Genomic DNA, 16,866 nt, shown 5'->3' with positions numbered 1-16,866 from the left:
GAGCTAAATAACCGAAACCATATTGAAGTTTTATTTACGAACTGGGTGCAGTATTATGAACAGAGTGTTACACATGTGATTCAGCTAAGCAGCTTTAAACTGGTCTGTGCTCCACTGAAGGAACCGGAGGAACATTATTGGCCAGAAGAGGAAGTGGCAGCATGTGACTGGAACTCAGACTGGTCATAGAACCCCTAGAACACACACACACACACACACACACACACACACACACCACACAAACAAACACACACACACACGCAAACACATACACACACAAAAACGCATGCGCGCGTGCACACACACACACAAACACGCATGCGCACACACACACCACACAAACACGCACGCACACACAAACACACACACTCGCACGCGTGCACACACACACACGAACACTCGCACGCGTGCACACCACACACACACGAACACACTCGCACACGTGCACACCACACACACACGAACACACTCGCACACGTGCACACACACACACAAACACACACAAACACGCATGCGCACACACACACACAAACACGCACGCACACACAAACACGCACACACACACACGAACACTCGCACGCGTACACACCAGTGACTGTATATATAATGGACGGTACGTCGCCGTTGACTCCCATTGTGAACTTTTGAAGCCACCAAGATGGCCGCACGGACTCCGCCATCTTGGATGCGCTTGCGCAGTAGATGAAAATTGGAGCCAGAGCATGCGCATTAGAACCGGTAGGCAGGACAGTGGCTGTGTTCGAAATAGATTACTACATACTGGATACTGCATACTGGACTCAGTATATACTGGATACTGCATACTGGTCCTCGTAGTAGTATGCAGTACAGTTTCCAGTATGCGACAAAAGCAAAGCACACTACGGGGTCACGTGAACGTAGCGTTGCATGATGGGATGCAGTACACCACGAAGATAGCTCTGTTCGCGTACTGGAATATTTTGCGGAAGTAGTAGGTCATCCGGGTATGTTTAGCGTACTGGAAATTTTCATTTTGGTCACATACTGCATACGGCATACTGATTTGGGGCTCGATCAGTACGCCAGTAGTATGTAGTAGACTATTTCGAACACAGCCAGAATCTCCGCCAGAGACCGTGGCTGTGTTAGAAATAGTCTACTACATACTACTGGCATACTGATCGAGCCTCAAATCAGTATGTAGTATGCAGTATGTGACCAAAATGAAAATTTCCAGTACGCGAAACATACCACTTCCGCAAAATATCCCCCCCCGCTCAACAGCTTACACTCGCCACCCCCACCCCCGCTCAACAACTTTGGCCTTTGGGCTAGTTTTGGCTTCTGGGGGGCGGATTTTACACTGACTTTGGGCTGGATATTTTTGTAGGACCTGGCAACACTGCGTCCAGTCCACTTATATGGTCTCTGGTGCACACACACACACACACGAAAACGAGCACTCGCATGCGTACACACACACACACACAGTGCATGGAGAAGCATTATTAAAAAAAAAATTAATTTCTACCGTTCCACTCTTGGCAAATCGTCCTCTGTTTAACATGCACGTTTAGGCTTTTAGACTGTTGACATGTAAGCTGCTGTGTCTTCGATCGAATTTGAAATGGTGTAACATTTAAAGTCTAATTATACATCTAGAAGAGTGAAAAAATATACAAATAAACTTGCCTTGGCTCGGTCTGCAGGTTATATGTTAGCTATTTTGAGTACTGAACATGCTTGTAGATGTTCGGGTTCCAACAAACTGTGCTGCATTAGCAAGACGATAGATGCTAATGATATGCAACGGGGGGTGGGGTCAGTGGGTCTGTGGGGGCGGGGTCAGTGGTGTGCAATATGAACATGATAATAGTGACATGCATGCCAAGAGAATAATACAAATGTGTAAATCTAAATAATAAACTAACCACGAGACCACACTAAACCAATATTCTGGATGAATGATTTCGCATAAACCAGAAATTGCAGCAGGAAAAAAAAAAAAAAACAACAGACAAAAACAGACACTCAACCCTAAAACATAATGTAGTCGTAATACTTTCTTATAGTTCATTACAAATATCAACATTATAATTTTTTTGGTTTGGGCAGCCCAATCTGCCTTTTGTTCTGCCTTTTGTGCAAAAGACGCCATCTAGTGATAATTATGTGTCAGTACCAGCTTCCTTGTGTAAAGTGTCAGTGACCAAATGACTCTGCTTCTAGGTAAATGTATGTGAATGAGTCTCCTTTGTACACATCAAAGTCCCACGTGATGACAGTAGATGGCTCAGTGATTTCAATCAGTAACTGAAGAGAAAACAGAATAAGCAGTATAAAAAATGCAAACAAAGAGCTTTGCTTCCCAAAGGTCAGGATGTGACTGGTTCTGACTGTATCACTGCAAAGCACCAGCAGGTGGCGCCAACATGGAACACATGTGCAGTTGTGCTGGGGAGTCACCTTCTGTGGTGCTCCTCTGAACACAATAGCAGTTTTGTATATGGTGTCAGAGCAGATTTGGAGTTCCTCACTCTCCACGTCCAGGTAAAGAGATTTGAGAACCGAGCCACCATCCAGAACCGCACACTACATCAGAGATACAGCTCACAGCACACAGAACAGCACAGCATCCAGCACAGAGCAACACAACACAGCATCCAATGTAGCATAAGGATAAGCATAAGGCTCTTCATTGTGGGACTCACCGGACAGTCGCCCCCAAGGAAGTCTGGGATGAAGTCTCTGCTGATGTAGTCCACCAGACCTTCTGACCCATGATAGTATTTACCAACATAGATGAGGAATTTCTTATGTGTGTTCTCAGCTATGAAGGGGCTGATCTGGAAACAGTCAACATGACAGGATGGTGTTTCACAAGAGAAAGAGACGTTCAATGGCTGCGACACTTTCATGGCATTTGCAGAAGCCCAAATTAGACAAACTAATAATATCTCACATACAGGGTTGAAAACACAATCTCCCAAATATCTCCATGATCTTGGGTTGACACACGGTGACATCTAACATGAGTCAGTGAGGAGAAAACAAGTCAGCACTCACTTGATCAAAGTACATGACTCATGTTCATGTGGCTGGTGTATATGTACACACACACGCATGCTGTGTATCTCAGCCTCTCTCCTCTCTTGATGTGTGATGTGTGTGTATGTGTGTGTACATGCATGTTCGTGTGTGTGTGTGATGTGTGTTTCCTAACCAGTGTCCAGAGCACGGGGAAGACCCGAGGTGCCCTCACTAAAAGCAGGAGGCCCAACGTCTCTGGGTAGTTTGCCCCCACAACCTCTATGATTCTGAGCAGTGCTTTGATTACAGGCCTCCACAGATGTCTCATGTTCTGGCTCTCCAGATCCACCAGACAGGTCCAACAACTGGCCAAAATAACACACACACACACACACACACACACACACACACACACACAGGTCACACACCCCACTGCACGGGGCTATATGCACACCACCTTTGGATTATTACCTGACTGGTCTACTGAAGACGGTTGTGTTCTGCTCACAGCGTCTGAGACCCTCTTCATTGATGGACAGCACCTGGTGGAGGAAGGCAGACTGGGATGGTTAGCCCATGCTAATGTTTGTGGTCTAGACTAGTGTAGGCCACACATGTGGTTTAAACTATCATGAGCCAGACGTATGGTTTAGACTAGTGTGTGGACCAGACATGTGGTCTAGACTAGCGTGGGCCAGACGTGTGGTCTAGACTAGCGTGGGCCAGACGTGTGGTTCAGACTAGTGTGGGCCAGACGTGTGGTCTACACGAATGGAGTGACGGTCGTGTTTTGATTGACATACATGGTAGCCAATCTGACGTCTAGAGTTTGACACACGCGCACCCCCCATCAAAGATCGACATACATTGCCGCCACACCCACCCGTCAACAATCGACACACATCGCCGCCACCCCCAGCCCCCCCGTCAATGATCGACCCACGCTGCTAGAAAGTAAATAGGTAGATATTTCTGACTTGGTCATCTTATAATTAGCTCGCAAGCTGAAAACTTGTGGGCACCCCTGGGGTAGGGTATAGGGTGGGGTACAGGGTTGGGTATAGGGTGGGGTATAGGGCGGGGTAAAGGGTGGGGTATAGGGTGGGGTACAGGGTAGGGTATAGGGTGGGGTACAGGGTAGGGTATATGGTGGGTACAGGGTAAGGTATAGGGTGGGGTACAGGGTAGGCTATAGTGTGGGGTACAGGGTGGGGTATAGTGTGGGGAACATGGTAGGGTATAGGGTAGGGTACAGGGTAAGGTATAGGGTGTGATACAGGGTAGGGTATAGGGTGGGGTATATGGTGGGGTACAGGGTAGGGTATAGGGTGGGATACAGGGTGGGGTACAGGGTAGGGTATAGGGTGGGGTACAGGGTAGGGTATAGGGTGGGGTACAGGGTAGGGTATAGGGTGGGGTACAGGGTAAGGTATAGGGTGGGGTATAGTGTGGGGAACATGGTAGGGTATAGGGTAGGGTACAGGGTAAGGTATACGGTGTGATACAGGATAGGGTGGGGTACAGGTTAGGGTATATGGTGGGGTACAGGGTAGGGTATAGGGTGGGTACAGGGTAGGGTGTAGGGTGGGGTACAGGGTGGGGTATAGGGTAGGGTATAGTGTGGGGTATAGGGTAGGGCACAGGGTGGGGTATAGTGTGGGGTACAGGGTAGGGTATAGTGTGGGGTACAGGGTAGGGTATAGTGTGGGGTACAGGGTAGGGTATAGTGTGGGGTACAGGGTAGGGTATAGGGTGGGGTACAGGGTAGGGTACAGGGTAGGGTATAGTGTGGGGTACAGGGCAGGGTATATGGTGGGGTACAGGGTAGGATATAGGGTGGGGTACAGGGTAGGGTACAGTGTGGGGTACAGGGTAGGGTATAGTGTGGGGTACAGGGTAGGGTATAGGGTAGGGTACAGAATGGGGTATAGTGTGGGGTACAGGGTAGGGTACAGGGTGTGATACAGGGTAGGGTATAGGGTAGGGTACAGGGTGGGGTACAGGGTAGGGTATAGTGTGGGGTACAGGGTAGGGTATAGTACAGGGTACGTCTACGTAAACTGTAGACGGGGGGGTGGCGAACGTAAACTGTAGACGGGGATTGGCGAATGCATTTGGGCGTCTGCTACGTGTTTGTTGTTGCAATCCCCGGCAGTGTCTTGAGATCGCGGTGCGCGATTTCAAAATAAGAGCGGATAGCGTGATTGAAAAAAAAGATTCCTAAAAAAAAACACTTTTCAAAACAGCTCGCGGGCCAGAAATAGATAGCGGGCCGCTATTTGAGTATGGGGGGTATAGGGTATATACATATTCAGTCACATCATGAAATCAAAATACAATCATGCAGTATAACAAGGACTGCCTGAACAGGAAGTGCTGTGTCAACATGCTGCCTTGAACAATTAGCAGACCAGTAAACACCCTGATTACATTAATCCTCACCAGAGATTCTACAGGATGTCTGTTCCACATCACTAACATTCTAACATTGTAATTAGGATCAGATGGCAGAATCAAGCGCACACACACTTTCTTAATACTTGCGGCATACTGCCTCATGGCCAGGGCCGGCCCTTCCATTAGGCAATATAGGCAAATCCTAGGGGCGCCGTCTGTCCAGGGGGGCACTCGCGTGCATGCGCTTTTTTTATTTTTATGAACAATTAATAAATGTGAAAACAAGCAAAGTCCACATAATCATAATTTCATTTTTTTATAATATTAGTCAAATTAATAATTATTATAATAACAACACATGACACCTATCACCCGTGCGCCAACCCGCCCTCCCCCGCGCGCTCTGCGCACCTCGTTAGTTTCTCTATGGGGGAAAAAGACATCACAGAGTGACAGACATCTCACCGTAAAGATGTCAAAAAGGCAAAAGTCCTCTGGTGCCCAGGGTAGAAAAAGGAGAAAAGTGGAGGAAGAAATGTGGCAAAAAAACAGGTAATATAATGGTAATATGTGGTGAATTAACACTATACCATTGGCGAAGCGTCAAGGACTTCAGCGCCTTCTCTGAAGGTTAATTGATCTTAAAAACACCAGGCTACACGGCTGACACCAGGCTACACGGAGTAGCGGGGCCGATACGCTATTAACGCTGGACCGCTGCGCTACTAACGCTGTCACCAGGCTACACAGAGTAGCGGGACCGATACGCTATTAACGCTGGACCGCTGCGCTACTAACGCTGTCACCAGGCTACACAGAGTAGCGGGCCCGATACGCTACCAACGCTGGGCCGCTGCGCTACTAACGCTGACAACAGGCTACACGGAGTAGTGGGGGCGATACGCTACGGACGCTGTGACTGGGCAGCTACGCTAACAACACTACCACCAGGCTACACGGAGTACCGGGGCCGTTACGGAGGTGCGGGACGCCACTAGGCCGTTGCGCTAACAACGCTGCTACCAGACTGTATGTTCACGCTAGGCCGTAAGCCATTCACGCTCTACAGGACTGCATTAAATGCTGGTAAGCTAAACTGTCTATTATTCACAGTAACAAGAAAAAAGTTAGCAAAATGCCACCCAAAAAAGCCAATAACATATACGAAGAAGAGCTGGAGGAAATAAAAAAATCTTTGAACTACATGTCAGAAGAACTGAGCAAAGTAGTTAAGCAACAGAATAGGCTACTGGATCTAATGGATGAAGTCAAACAACTAAAGATATTAGTTAAAGAAAAAGACAAACTAATTGGAGGACTAGAACGGAGAATTGATGATCTTGAACAGTATACCAGGATGGATGACTTAATTATAAGTGGACTTGAAACCAAACATAGAACTTATGCAAGTACAGCTGGACGCAAAAATGGTGAGGATGTCTCAACAGAGGAACTAAATACTCTGGAAAGGCAAGTTATTCAGTTTCTGGAAAGCAAAGACATAAACATGCAAAGCAGTAACATCTCAGCTTGCCACACCCTGCCTCGAAAAGATAGCAAAGCAAAGCCTACCATAGTGGTTCGATTCGTGAATAGGAAACACAAAACAGAACTTCTACGACAGGCAAAGAAGCTGAAAGGGACTGGAGTCTACATCAATGAACATCTTACAAAAAAGAATGCAGACATAGCAAGGCAAGCACGCATTCTCCGAAAACAAAACAAAATACAGTCAACCTGGACTAGGAACTGCAAAGTCATGATACGACTGAATGGAACACCTGAAGAAGCAAAAGTAATTATGATAAAAGAACCAGAAGATTTAAAACCATACAGATGATGATAAAATTTACAATTTAAAATTATAAATCGGTGAAATTTGCTTTCTGGATAAAATAACAATACTAAATGACTAATCCAAACGAAGAATATTTATTCCCATACAGAGACATTGAGGATGATGAACTCATAGATTATAATGAGGACTGGGGGGATGATCAATTAGACAGCCGGTCTAAGAACTTTGGAAAATGCAACTTTAAAACATTTAACCATACGGAACACAAAATATACGAATTCGGAAATAACATTGACCCTGAACAGCACTTTTTCAAAAACATCACCAACAATTGTGAATATTATACTGAAGAACAACTCAATAATAAGGTAAATATGGAAGATGCTTTATCAGTAATACATATAAATAGTAGAAGCCTCTACAAAAACCACACCAAAATACAAGATTTACTGAATAAATTAAACAAGTTTCAGGTCATTGCTGTATCAGAGACATGGCTTGATAATGAGAAATCCTCTGAAGTAAGACTCGAAGGTTATGAGATGTTTTCAGTAAATCGAAATAATAAACCTGGGGGAGGTGTTGCTCTGTATGTTGATAAAAAATTAAGATGCCATTTGGTTAAAAATATGTCAAAGGCTATAGATAATATATTGGAATATATAACAATAGAAATTAATGTAAAACAATCTAAAAATATATTAATTAGTTGCGTGTATAAAGCACCAGGGGTTTGCATCAATGCATTTAAAGATAAATTAGCGGAAGTGCTTGACAGAGCAAACAACAACAAGGTACAGATTGTATGTGGAGACTTCAATATTGACTTGTTAAACCCAAATGGACACAAAGGAACGACGGATTTTATCAATACAATGTACAGCTACAATTTATTTCCGGTGATAATAAAACCAACTAGAATAACAACATATTCTGCTACATTAATCGATAACATATTCACTAACAAGATTGATAGTGCAATAGTTGGGGGACTGCTCATAAATGACATAAGTGATCACCTACCGGTTTTTGCAATTTTTCAAAACTTAGTTGATGTACAAAATAAACACAGGCCGAGTATCAATAAAGTGAAAAGACACAGAACTCCAAAAGCTATCACTGCTCTTAAAATTGACCTAATGCAACAAAACTGGACAGAGGTTTATGCAAATCATGATCCAAACAAAGCATATCAGGCATTTTTGTCTACTTTTATTATGTTATATGAAAAAAACTGTCCATTAAAAAAACTAACACAAAGGACTAAAAATGCTAACAAACCTTGGATTACGAAGGGGATTGCTAATGCATGTAGAAAGAAAAATGTATTATATAAGAAATTTTTAAAAGTAAGAACAAAAGAAGCAGAGATAAAATATAAAATATATAAAAATAAATTAATAAGTGTGATGAGATTTAGCAAAAAGGAACATTACCAGAAACTGTTAGAAAGGTATAAGAGCAACACTCAACAGACTTGGAGTGTTCTAAACAGCATTATTAAAAATGGACGAGGAAGAGAAGACAATATAGACTACATTTTAAAAGATGACAACACAAGTATAAATGAAATAAAAGAAATTGTAAATGAATTTAATCATTATTTTGTGAATGTTGGGCCCACTTTAGGAAAAGCGATTGAGAAAACAAGAAATACAGAAGAAATAGGTAAAAATATCAACAAAACAACTCACTCCATCTTTGTTAGGGGAACTGAGGAAAAGGAAATTTTGGATATTGTAAATAAATTCAAAAACAAAAAATCCACTGATTCGACTGACATTGATATGTCTTTGATAAAAGATACTATAGAATGCACAGTAAAACCAATTACACATATTTGCAACCAATCTTTTAAGACAGGTATTTTTCCCAATGAAATGAAAACAGCTAAAATCATACCTATATATAAAAATGGAGACAGACACAAGCTCTCCAACTATAGACCTGTTTCTTTGCTCCCTCAGTTCTCCAAGATTTTAGAAAAATTATTTGTAGACAGACTTGATAATTTTATAAATAAACACAGATTACTAAGTGATAATCAATACGGATTTAGAGCAAATAGGTCCACCTCGATGGCAGTGATGCAACTGGTAGAGGAGATTTCCACTGCAATAGATAATAGGGAGTATACTGTTGGGGTGTTTATAGACCTAAGGAAGGCTTTTGACACTATAGATCATGAATTACTCATGAATAAACTGGAGAGATATGGGATTAGAGGACTAGCATATTCATGGCTCAAAAGTTACCTAGAAGATAGACATCAATATGTACAAATAAGCAATATTCAATCTGATCTATTGAAGATCACATGTGGGGTTCCGCAAGGATCAGTACTAGGACCAAAACTGTTTATATTGTACATAAATGACATCTGTAAAGTATCTGAATGTATGAACTGTGTCTTATTTGCCGATGATACCAATTTATATTGCTCTGGGCAAAGTTTAGAACAACTTCTGAATACAGTGGAACGGGAATTAAAAGAGTTTAAAAAATGGTTTGATATGAACAAATTGTCACTGAATTTGAGTAAAACTAATTTTATAGTATTTGGCAATAGACAAATCAAGAATAATATAAAAATTAGGATTGATGATGTTAATATAGAGAGGACATATGAAAACAAATTTCTAGGTGTTATAATAGATCACAAATTATGCTGGAAACAACACATAAACTATGTAAAAACAAAAATGGCTAAAACTATTGCAATATTACATAAAACTAAAGATATTTTAAATCAATCATCACTCTATTTGCTATATTGTTCTTTCATAATACCATACATGACCTACTGTGTGGAGATATGGGGAAACGCCTATAAAACCAACACTAAACCAATATTCATGTTACAGAAGAAAGCTATAAGAATTATAAATCGATCCAATTATCATGAATCAACAAACAAACTATTTATTAATTTAAAAACTTTAAAATTCAGTGACCTAGTTGACCTCCATACAGCTTTGATACTGTACAAAGCACAAAAAAATATGCTTCCGACCAATATTCAGAAATTGTTTGAAACTAAAGTGACTACATATGAACTCAGGGAAACTGGTATGTTTAAAAAAATAAGAGTAAGAACTAATGCAAAAAGTAGATGTATATCGGTCAAAGGTGTAAACTTGTGGAATAGTTGTGACAAGGACATAAAAATGTCCTGTTCACTTGTCAAATTTAAAAACATGCTTAAAAATAAGGTAATAGAAACTTATAATAAAGAGAAATAATTTTATATATGTATAACTTGTTATTGCTTTTTAATAGTAATGTATGATTGTTCTGGAGATGAGCAAAGTGTATTATTAATAACAATTGGAAAAAATATATATATTTGATTAAAAAGGGTAGTCAATATAAGCTAATGCTTCAGACTATACCTTTTTCGGTTATTGTTATCATTATTTTCACTATTATAACCATTATTATTTATTAAATATTATTTTACTTTCTTTTTCTTTCATGTAAATGAATTGGTATACATAAATGTTTATACATATGTTTATACGTATGTGTACGTATATATGTACATGTTTCTCTAAAAACCGAAATAAACTCTAAAACTCTAAAAAAATGATGCTTTATCTATTATATGTAATATATGTTAATAACGCTTCACCAATAATTTGTATTTTTCCTATAAATTGACTTTCAAATTCACTTTTCGTGCTTGTGCTGGAAAAAAAAAAAAACTTAGTGCTTAAATTAAAAATCAACCAATCAGAATATTTCACACTGCTGTTTCTAGGTAAAAGATAGATAGATTGGCAGTTTTATCAACCAATCATATCGAATAAGAATCGTGGGGGCGTGCTCCAATGGTCTCTGATTTTTATTTGAAACAAATCCAAAATGTTGCCAATCTGTAGCTGTTGTGTTTTTCTTTGAAATTAGTTCGCTTGACTCACAACTAACACTCAATTGTCATTGTGGCTTTTCCCCCTCTATATGATCTTAGTGAAAACCGCCACTCCATAACCAATCAGTGAGCATCAACTGCTGACCCCGCCCACAGATCGTTTTAATGGATGTGCAAAATGTCTTAAATGCCCCATTTTTCAAAGTACAGATTTGGCACGTTGCATCACGTCACGTGGGTAATATACTGCCACAATTTTACAATACTGTCATCATACTGCCCAATCCTAGTAGATGCTATTATTAGTGTAGCTCAGCAAGTTTTAAAATAAATATATATTAAAACACACATATGCTCCTCTGTTCATTGCAGATGCATTTTTGAAATAATAATGTTGCAGAAGGCAAATTGCCCTGATTATTTTATTACTTATATTTTTATTTATTATTAATATTTAAAATTTGTTCTCTGCACTACGTTATGTAAAATAGTTTTAAAATATTTTTTGTGCAACACCTTTATATTTATTGCTTGTTGGTAGTATTTAAGTCATTTGCTTTTTATTTGTTTCTCTAATAGTGATACAATCAACCTGATGATTGATGATGCAGGGGGCACCAACCAAAATCTCGCCTAGGGCACCACATTGGTCAGGGCCGGCATTGCTCATGGCGATCTTCTCTGCTGGGCTTTCAAAGCGAAAGAAGGACTTCATGTCCATGCTGGCATTCTGCTCGAAACACGTCCAGCCCTCATTCTCTGGGTGCACCTGTGGTGGGGTAGGGCACAATGACAGGTGAGTCCAAGAGCAAAGCTCTGTATCATCCACGTGTGTTGTGAGAACTGCTCTAATGGAGGTCTGACCTAAACGATGTTATTATGGACAGGACTCTGAGAAAATCAGGGTCGCATGTGCAGATCTAGGTTTAAAGTTAAAATGTAAAATATTATTACACACATTGTCATGTTTAGCTCCACCCCCACCTGTCAGTCTGTCATGTTCTGTTGAGCTCCTCCTCTGTTTGTTTTGGTATTCAACATGCTCATGTTTTGATTTTGTGTTCTTTCCATCTGTAACTCCAACATCTCGTCATTTTTTCCAGTTGTGATCCTGAGATGTTACTACAGCTCTGTATGTTTCCTTAACCCAGTCTGTGTGTTTTTTTTGTCCTGTTATTTCACAAGCTCTAGTTGCATGTTCTCATTTTTTGTCATGTTTTCTTGTGTTTCCTTTCTGACCTCATGCCTTTGTGGGCTGGTTACATTTCTGTTTTGGACTTACCACATAATATGACCCTGGACTGTACTTAAGACTTGGATTATGGATCAACCTCGTTCAACTCTGTATTTGCACACGACCCCTTGTAGCTCTACAATTCCACTGGCGTTACACACATTGCACAAACGAACATACTGTGCAGCTGTGAAATTGTGATTCTTTGTGACTGCATCAACTGTGATGATAGGTTATCTGTTGTAGTGCAGCTCTGCAACATGAATTAGGTCATCATCACTGCATGAACTAACATGTTGATCAGAGTAGAGTGGAGTGGAGTTCAGTCTGAAAGGGTTTGGTTTGCTGAGGTCTGAGCCAGAGACATGAGCTCTGAATAAATGAATCATACCAATGTCTTGATAAAGTGGTATAAAGAGTTCATGTTAGCTGACCGTGTAGCTGCAGTGCTCTGTAACAGACACGCGGCTGGTGAAGGTCTCATTATGGGCCTCAATGTGCAGCGTTCTCCGCCTCTGATCCAGGGTGTTATTCCGCACAAAGTACAGACAGTCCACCCCCGCTATCTGTAGATGTGTACAAAGCCTAGTATCAGCTGGTCAGTATGAGTGCAAGGTACAATTCACAGTCTTAACAGAGCTCATTTGACTGAGAATGTCCTATAACTGACAGTTAAGCACAACAATTCAAAACTGAATCCCATACCTTAAAATCACCGCCTGCTGTACAAACGCATCAGATGGAGTTTCCATCTGTACTAGTGAACTTGTATATTATTTTGTCTTATTTGCAGCACGTGGAGCCCAGGGGGCTGTGAAGGTGAATTACCCTGTTCAGTAGGCGAGGGGCATCCACGTTGAGCGTGCACCTGCGCTCGATGACATGGGTCGCACCATCCTCACTATATATTTCACTGATGATCTCACTGTGCGTGAAAATGGGGATGAGTGGACAAGTTAGGAATCTCCTCTTATAGACATGGATGTGGAGTGGAATATGGAAGTGTGGACATTTTGGGAATCTCCGGTCATAGGGAGCATATAACAGCCAGACACAAAATGTTTGTAATGTCAGGGCGTTTGGTCTCCGGTCAGCAGACTAAACAATAAAAAAATAAATCTGTAAAGGCGTTGAAAGCAAAAGAAGTCCATCACCTCAATAAACCACCAGCAGTTTGATCTTTATTTTCTAGAGCTCATTTTAGCAAAGCAATTACACACACCGTTGCTGTCAATATTTACCCAGAGTCCTCCACTAAACAACAGTGTCTGAGTTGTGCTGGCTGCCTGTTGAAGGGGTTGTGCGTAATGTTGAATATTTTCTGGTCACATAAGAAGCTCCATTGGTGTAGAAGGTTTGCTGTGCTGAGTGCTGGTCACAGACACAGTTACAGGTGTCTACTAAGGTGATGCAGTTCTGAGTGCTATAGCAACACAACAGCTATTGTGGGGCTACGGTGTCAAAACACATGAGTACCTGTGGATCTAATTACGATGCCATTATATTATATTACATAACTGAGTTTGAGGTAGAAAAGAACAGCATCAGTGAGCTAGTTCAGTAATTACTGATTACTGAGAGTTTATTATGTTTGGCTTGATTTGATTTATGCTGGTTGCAAGGAGGTCAGCAAAGTGTCTGTTTTAAAATTCAGGTCCAAACACTGATGCACTCACACATTAAAATCCCCCCATTCACACATAATGCTACTGTGGTCCAGCTTGGTCTGCTAAGAAATGGTAATCTTGAAATGGAAGGATTCATTACTAATCTATGGTGATGAAAACATTTGCACTATAGGGCAGTTTCTAAATGATTAATTGCTCAAGTCTGGGTTTTTCCTTTAGGAGTTGGTTTTATTTAGATTCTTTTTTTTAATTCTTATTTAATCTATAATATGTAATATTAAATTATCTATAATTTATATCATTTTATACAAAATAGGTTTTATATATGATATAATAACTAGTATCTTATGAGGTGAAAGAGGAATCACAGCCAAGGGCATCCAATCCTCACAGCCCCCGGGATATCTACATCACCCCACTACAACCCCCACATCCCCCAGGATATCCACATCACCCCAGTACAATCCCCACACTCCCCAGGATATCCACATCACCCCAGTACAACCCCCACATCCCCCAGGATATCCACATCACCCCAGTACAATCCCCACACTCCCCAGGATATCTACATCACCCCACTACAACCCCCACATCCCCCAGGATATCCACATCACCCCAGTACAACCCCCACACTCCCCAGGATATCCACATCACCCCAGTACAATCCCCACACTCCCCAGGATATCCACATCACCCCAGTACAATCCCCACACTCCCCAGGATATCCACATCACCCCAGTACAATCCCCACACTCCCCAGGATATCCACATCACCCCAGTACAATCCTCACACTCCCCAGGATATCCACATCACCCCAGTACAATCCCCACACTCCCCAGGATATCCACATCACCCCAGTACAATCCCCACACTCCCCAGGATATCCACATCACCCCAGTACAATCCCCACACTCCCCAGGATATCCACATCACCCCAGTACAATCCCCACACTCCCCAGGATATCCACATCACCCCAGTACAATCCCCACACTCCCCAGGATATCCACATCACCCCAGTACAATCCCCACACTCCCCAGGATATCCACATCACCCCAGTACAATCCCCACACTCCCCAGGATATCCACATCACCCCAGTACAACCCCCACACTCCCCAGGATATCCACATCACCCCAGTACAATCCTCACACTCCCCAGGATATCCACATCACCCCAGTACAACCCCCACATCCCCCAGGATATCCACATCACCCCAGTACAACCCCCACACTCCCCAGGATATCCACATCACCCCAGTACAATCCCCACACTCCCCAGGATATCCACATCACCCCAGTACAATCCCCACACTCCCCAGGATATCCACATCACCCCAGTACAACCCCCACACTCCCCAGGATATCCACATCACCCCAGTACAATCCCCACACTCCCCAGGATATCCACATCACCCCAGTACAATCCTCACACTCCCCACTCCCCACACCTGCCAGCATGATTGTAGCAGTGTAAATGAGGGTAACAAAGCTGTAAGTTTTTGGCTCAATTGTGAGCAGGAATAGAACAGAAACACGATCTGGACCGAGGCTGAGAGACCCTGTGTAAGCACAGTAATAATGAGAGAGGACTTCACGCATGCTGATTCAGTGTCACAGTGACACCATCATCTGTTTCAGACAGTATAGACCCTAGACCCTGGCTAGACCATGATGCCAAATTATTCTTTCTGTGAATCTGAAAAGTCAGTTCACAATTACACAGCCCAGCTGAAAAATCGTTAGCATTCTCCTGCCAAGGGAAATAATGTCTTGTGCAGATCAATGAATGTACACTGTCACTTAATTGCATCAGGAATTAATTTAGCTGCAATGATGAGGCACTAATGCCTAGGCCAAGGCAGGATGGACACCACCATCTCAAAACAAAGCTCTTCTGCTTAAGACCCATTATAAATTAGACGCATTACAGATAACGCCCATTTTCTGAAAATAATTGACAAATTTGCTACGTAAGTTATTTGCTTTGAAGGAAGCCACGGGATTCATTTTGAGGTCAATGTAGAAATAAAACTGCTTTAAAATATCAGACTATAAGAATGATCACTTGAGTAAAGACCACAAAGGAACAAGCTCAGCCATTTGTTATAAAACAAAACAAACATTTGGGATAAAGTCTCCACTATATTGGACACTTTATTCTGTGCAAAATATGATTCCATAACTCTACAAAATGCCAGGATAACAAATATGAGTGGGATAGAAGTCCAGTTAATGTCCGATTTGGTGGTGAAACGGGCATCGGGGAACAGGTCAGTGTTAGAGCGGTACCGCGGAGTGGGCTGGTTTCTGAGAACAGGTCGGTGTTGTGAAATGGCCTGGTGCCATAGTGGTGTCTTGGGAGCTGTGCCAAGTGGATGTGTTCTTATCAGTATTATCAGGTCCCACCAGCTGGTGTTCAGGAGAATAACACCTATCACTCAACTCTAAATCACACCAGATAGCATTCGGCTATTTTGGAAATCACACTTCACTGTGTGGCTCCATTTTCCCTGAAGAAAATCGTTTTATGGATCATGAAGTTGAAACCTATTCTGCAGAACTGGATGCTGGCGTAGATTACCCGTGATGCACTGCACTGGCATGATCAAACACACACTCACTCTTACTGACTTACTGCCATTATGAGTTCAAAGGGGTATTTGTAGACCCTCACTGGTGACTGATACGTCTGAACCATGGTTACTGTTCCCACCCTGGTGAGTTCTACCGTGAGGGACAGGAAGAAAACATTTGATCAGGTCCCCTGGCCTTCTGCTCCACAGCAGAGATGTATCATGTGACATATCTCACAGGACTTAGATTGGTCATGTGACATTTCATGTTCGTTGGACATGTGACATTTCATATTTGTTGACATTTCATATGTGTCATGTGGTATCTCACGCTTGTGGCTGTGTCATGAGG

At 42.0% G+C, this 16,866-nt stretch overlaps 1 protein-coding gene across 1 annotated transcript; it reads right to left on the bottom strand.

Annotated features, from left to right (window-relative positions):
• Positions 1 to 2,184: 2,184 nt before the first annotated feature.
• Positions 2,185 to 16,639, bottom strand: sec14l1 (SEC14-like lipid binding 1). The gene is made up of 10 exons (XM_076997307.1): positions 16,578 to 16,639; positions 13,141 to 13,291; positions 12,747 to 12,878; positions 11,721 to 11,847; positions 4,035 to 4,201; positions 3,484 to 3,554; positions 3,206 to 3,377; positions 2,694 to 2,828; positions 2,449 to 2,574; positions 2,185 to 2,295 (listed from the first exon to the last, which is right to left on the bottom strand). The coding sequence occupies exons 1-10, from the start codon at positions 16,637 to 16,639 to the stop codon at positions 2,185 to 2,187; spliced, it is 1,254 nt and encodes a 417-aa protein (XP_076853422.1).
• Positions 16,640 to 16,866: the final 227 nt, after the last annotated feature.

This window comes from Brachyhypopomus gauderio, chromosome 2 (assembly GCF_052324685.1).
Source record: "Brachyhypopomus gauderio isolate BG-103 chromosome 2, BGAUD_0.2, whole genome shotgun sequence".
NCBI classification, from domain to species: domain Eukaryota; kingdom Metazoa; phylum Chordata; class Actinopteri; order Gymnotiformes; family Hypopomidae; genus Brachyhypopomus; species Brachyhypopomus gauderio.
Note: the sequence above shows the minus strand (reverse complement) of the source record. Positions and strands in the feature narration are given on the sequence as shown.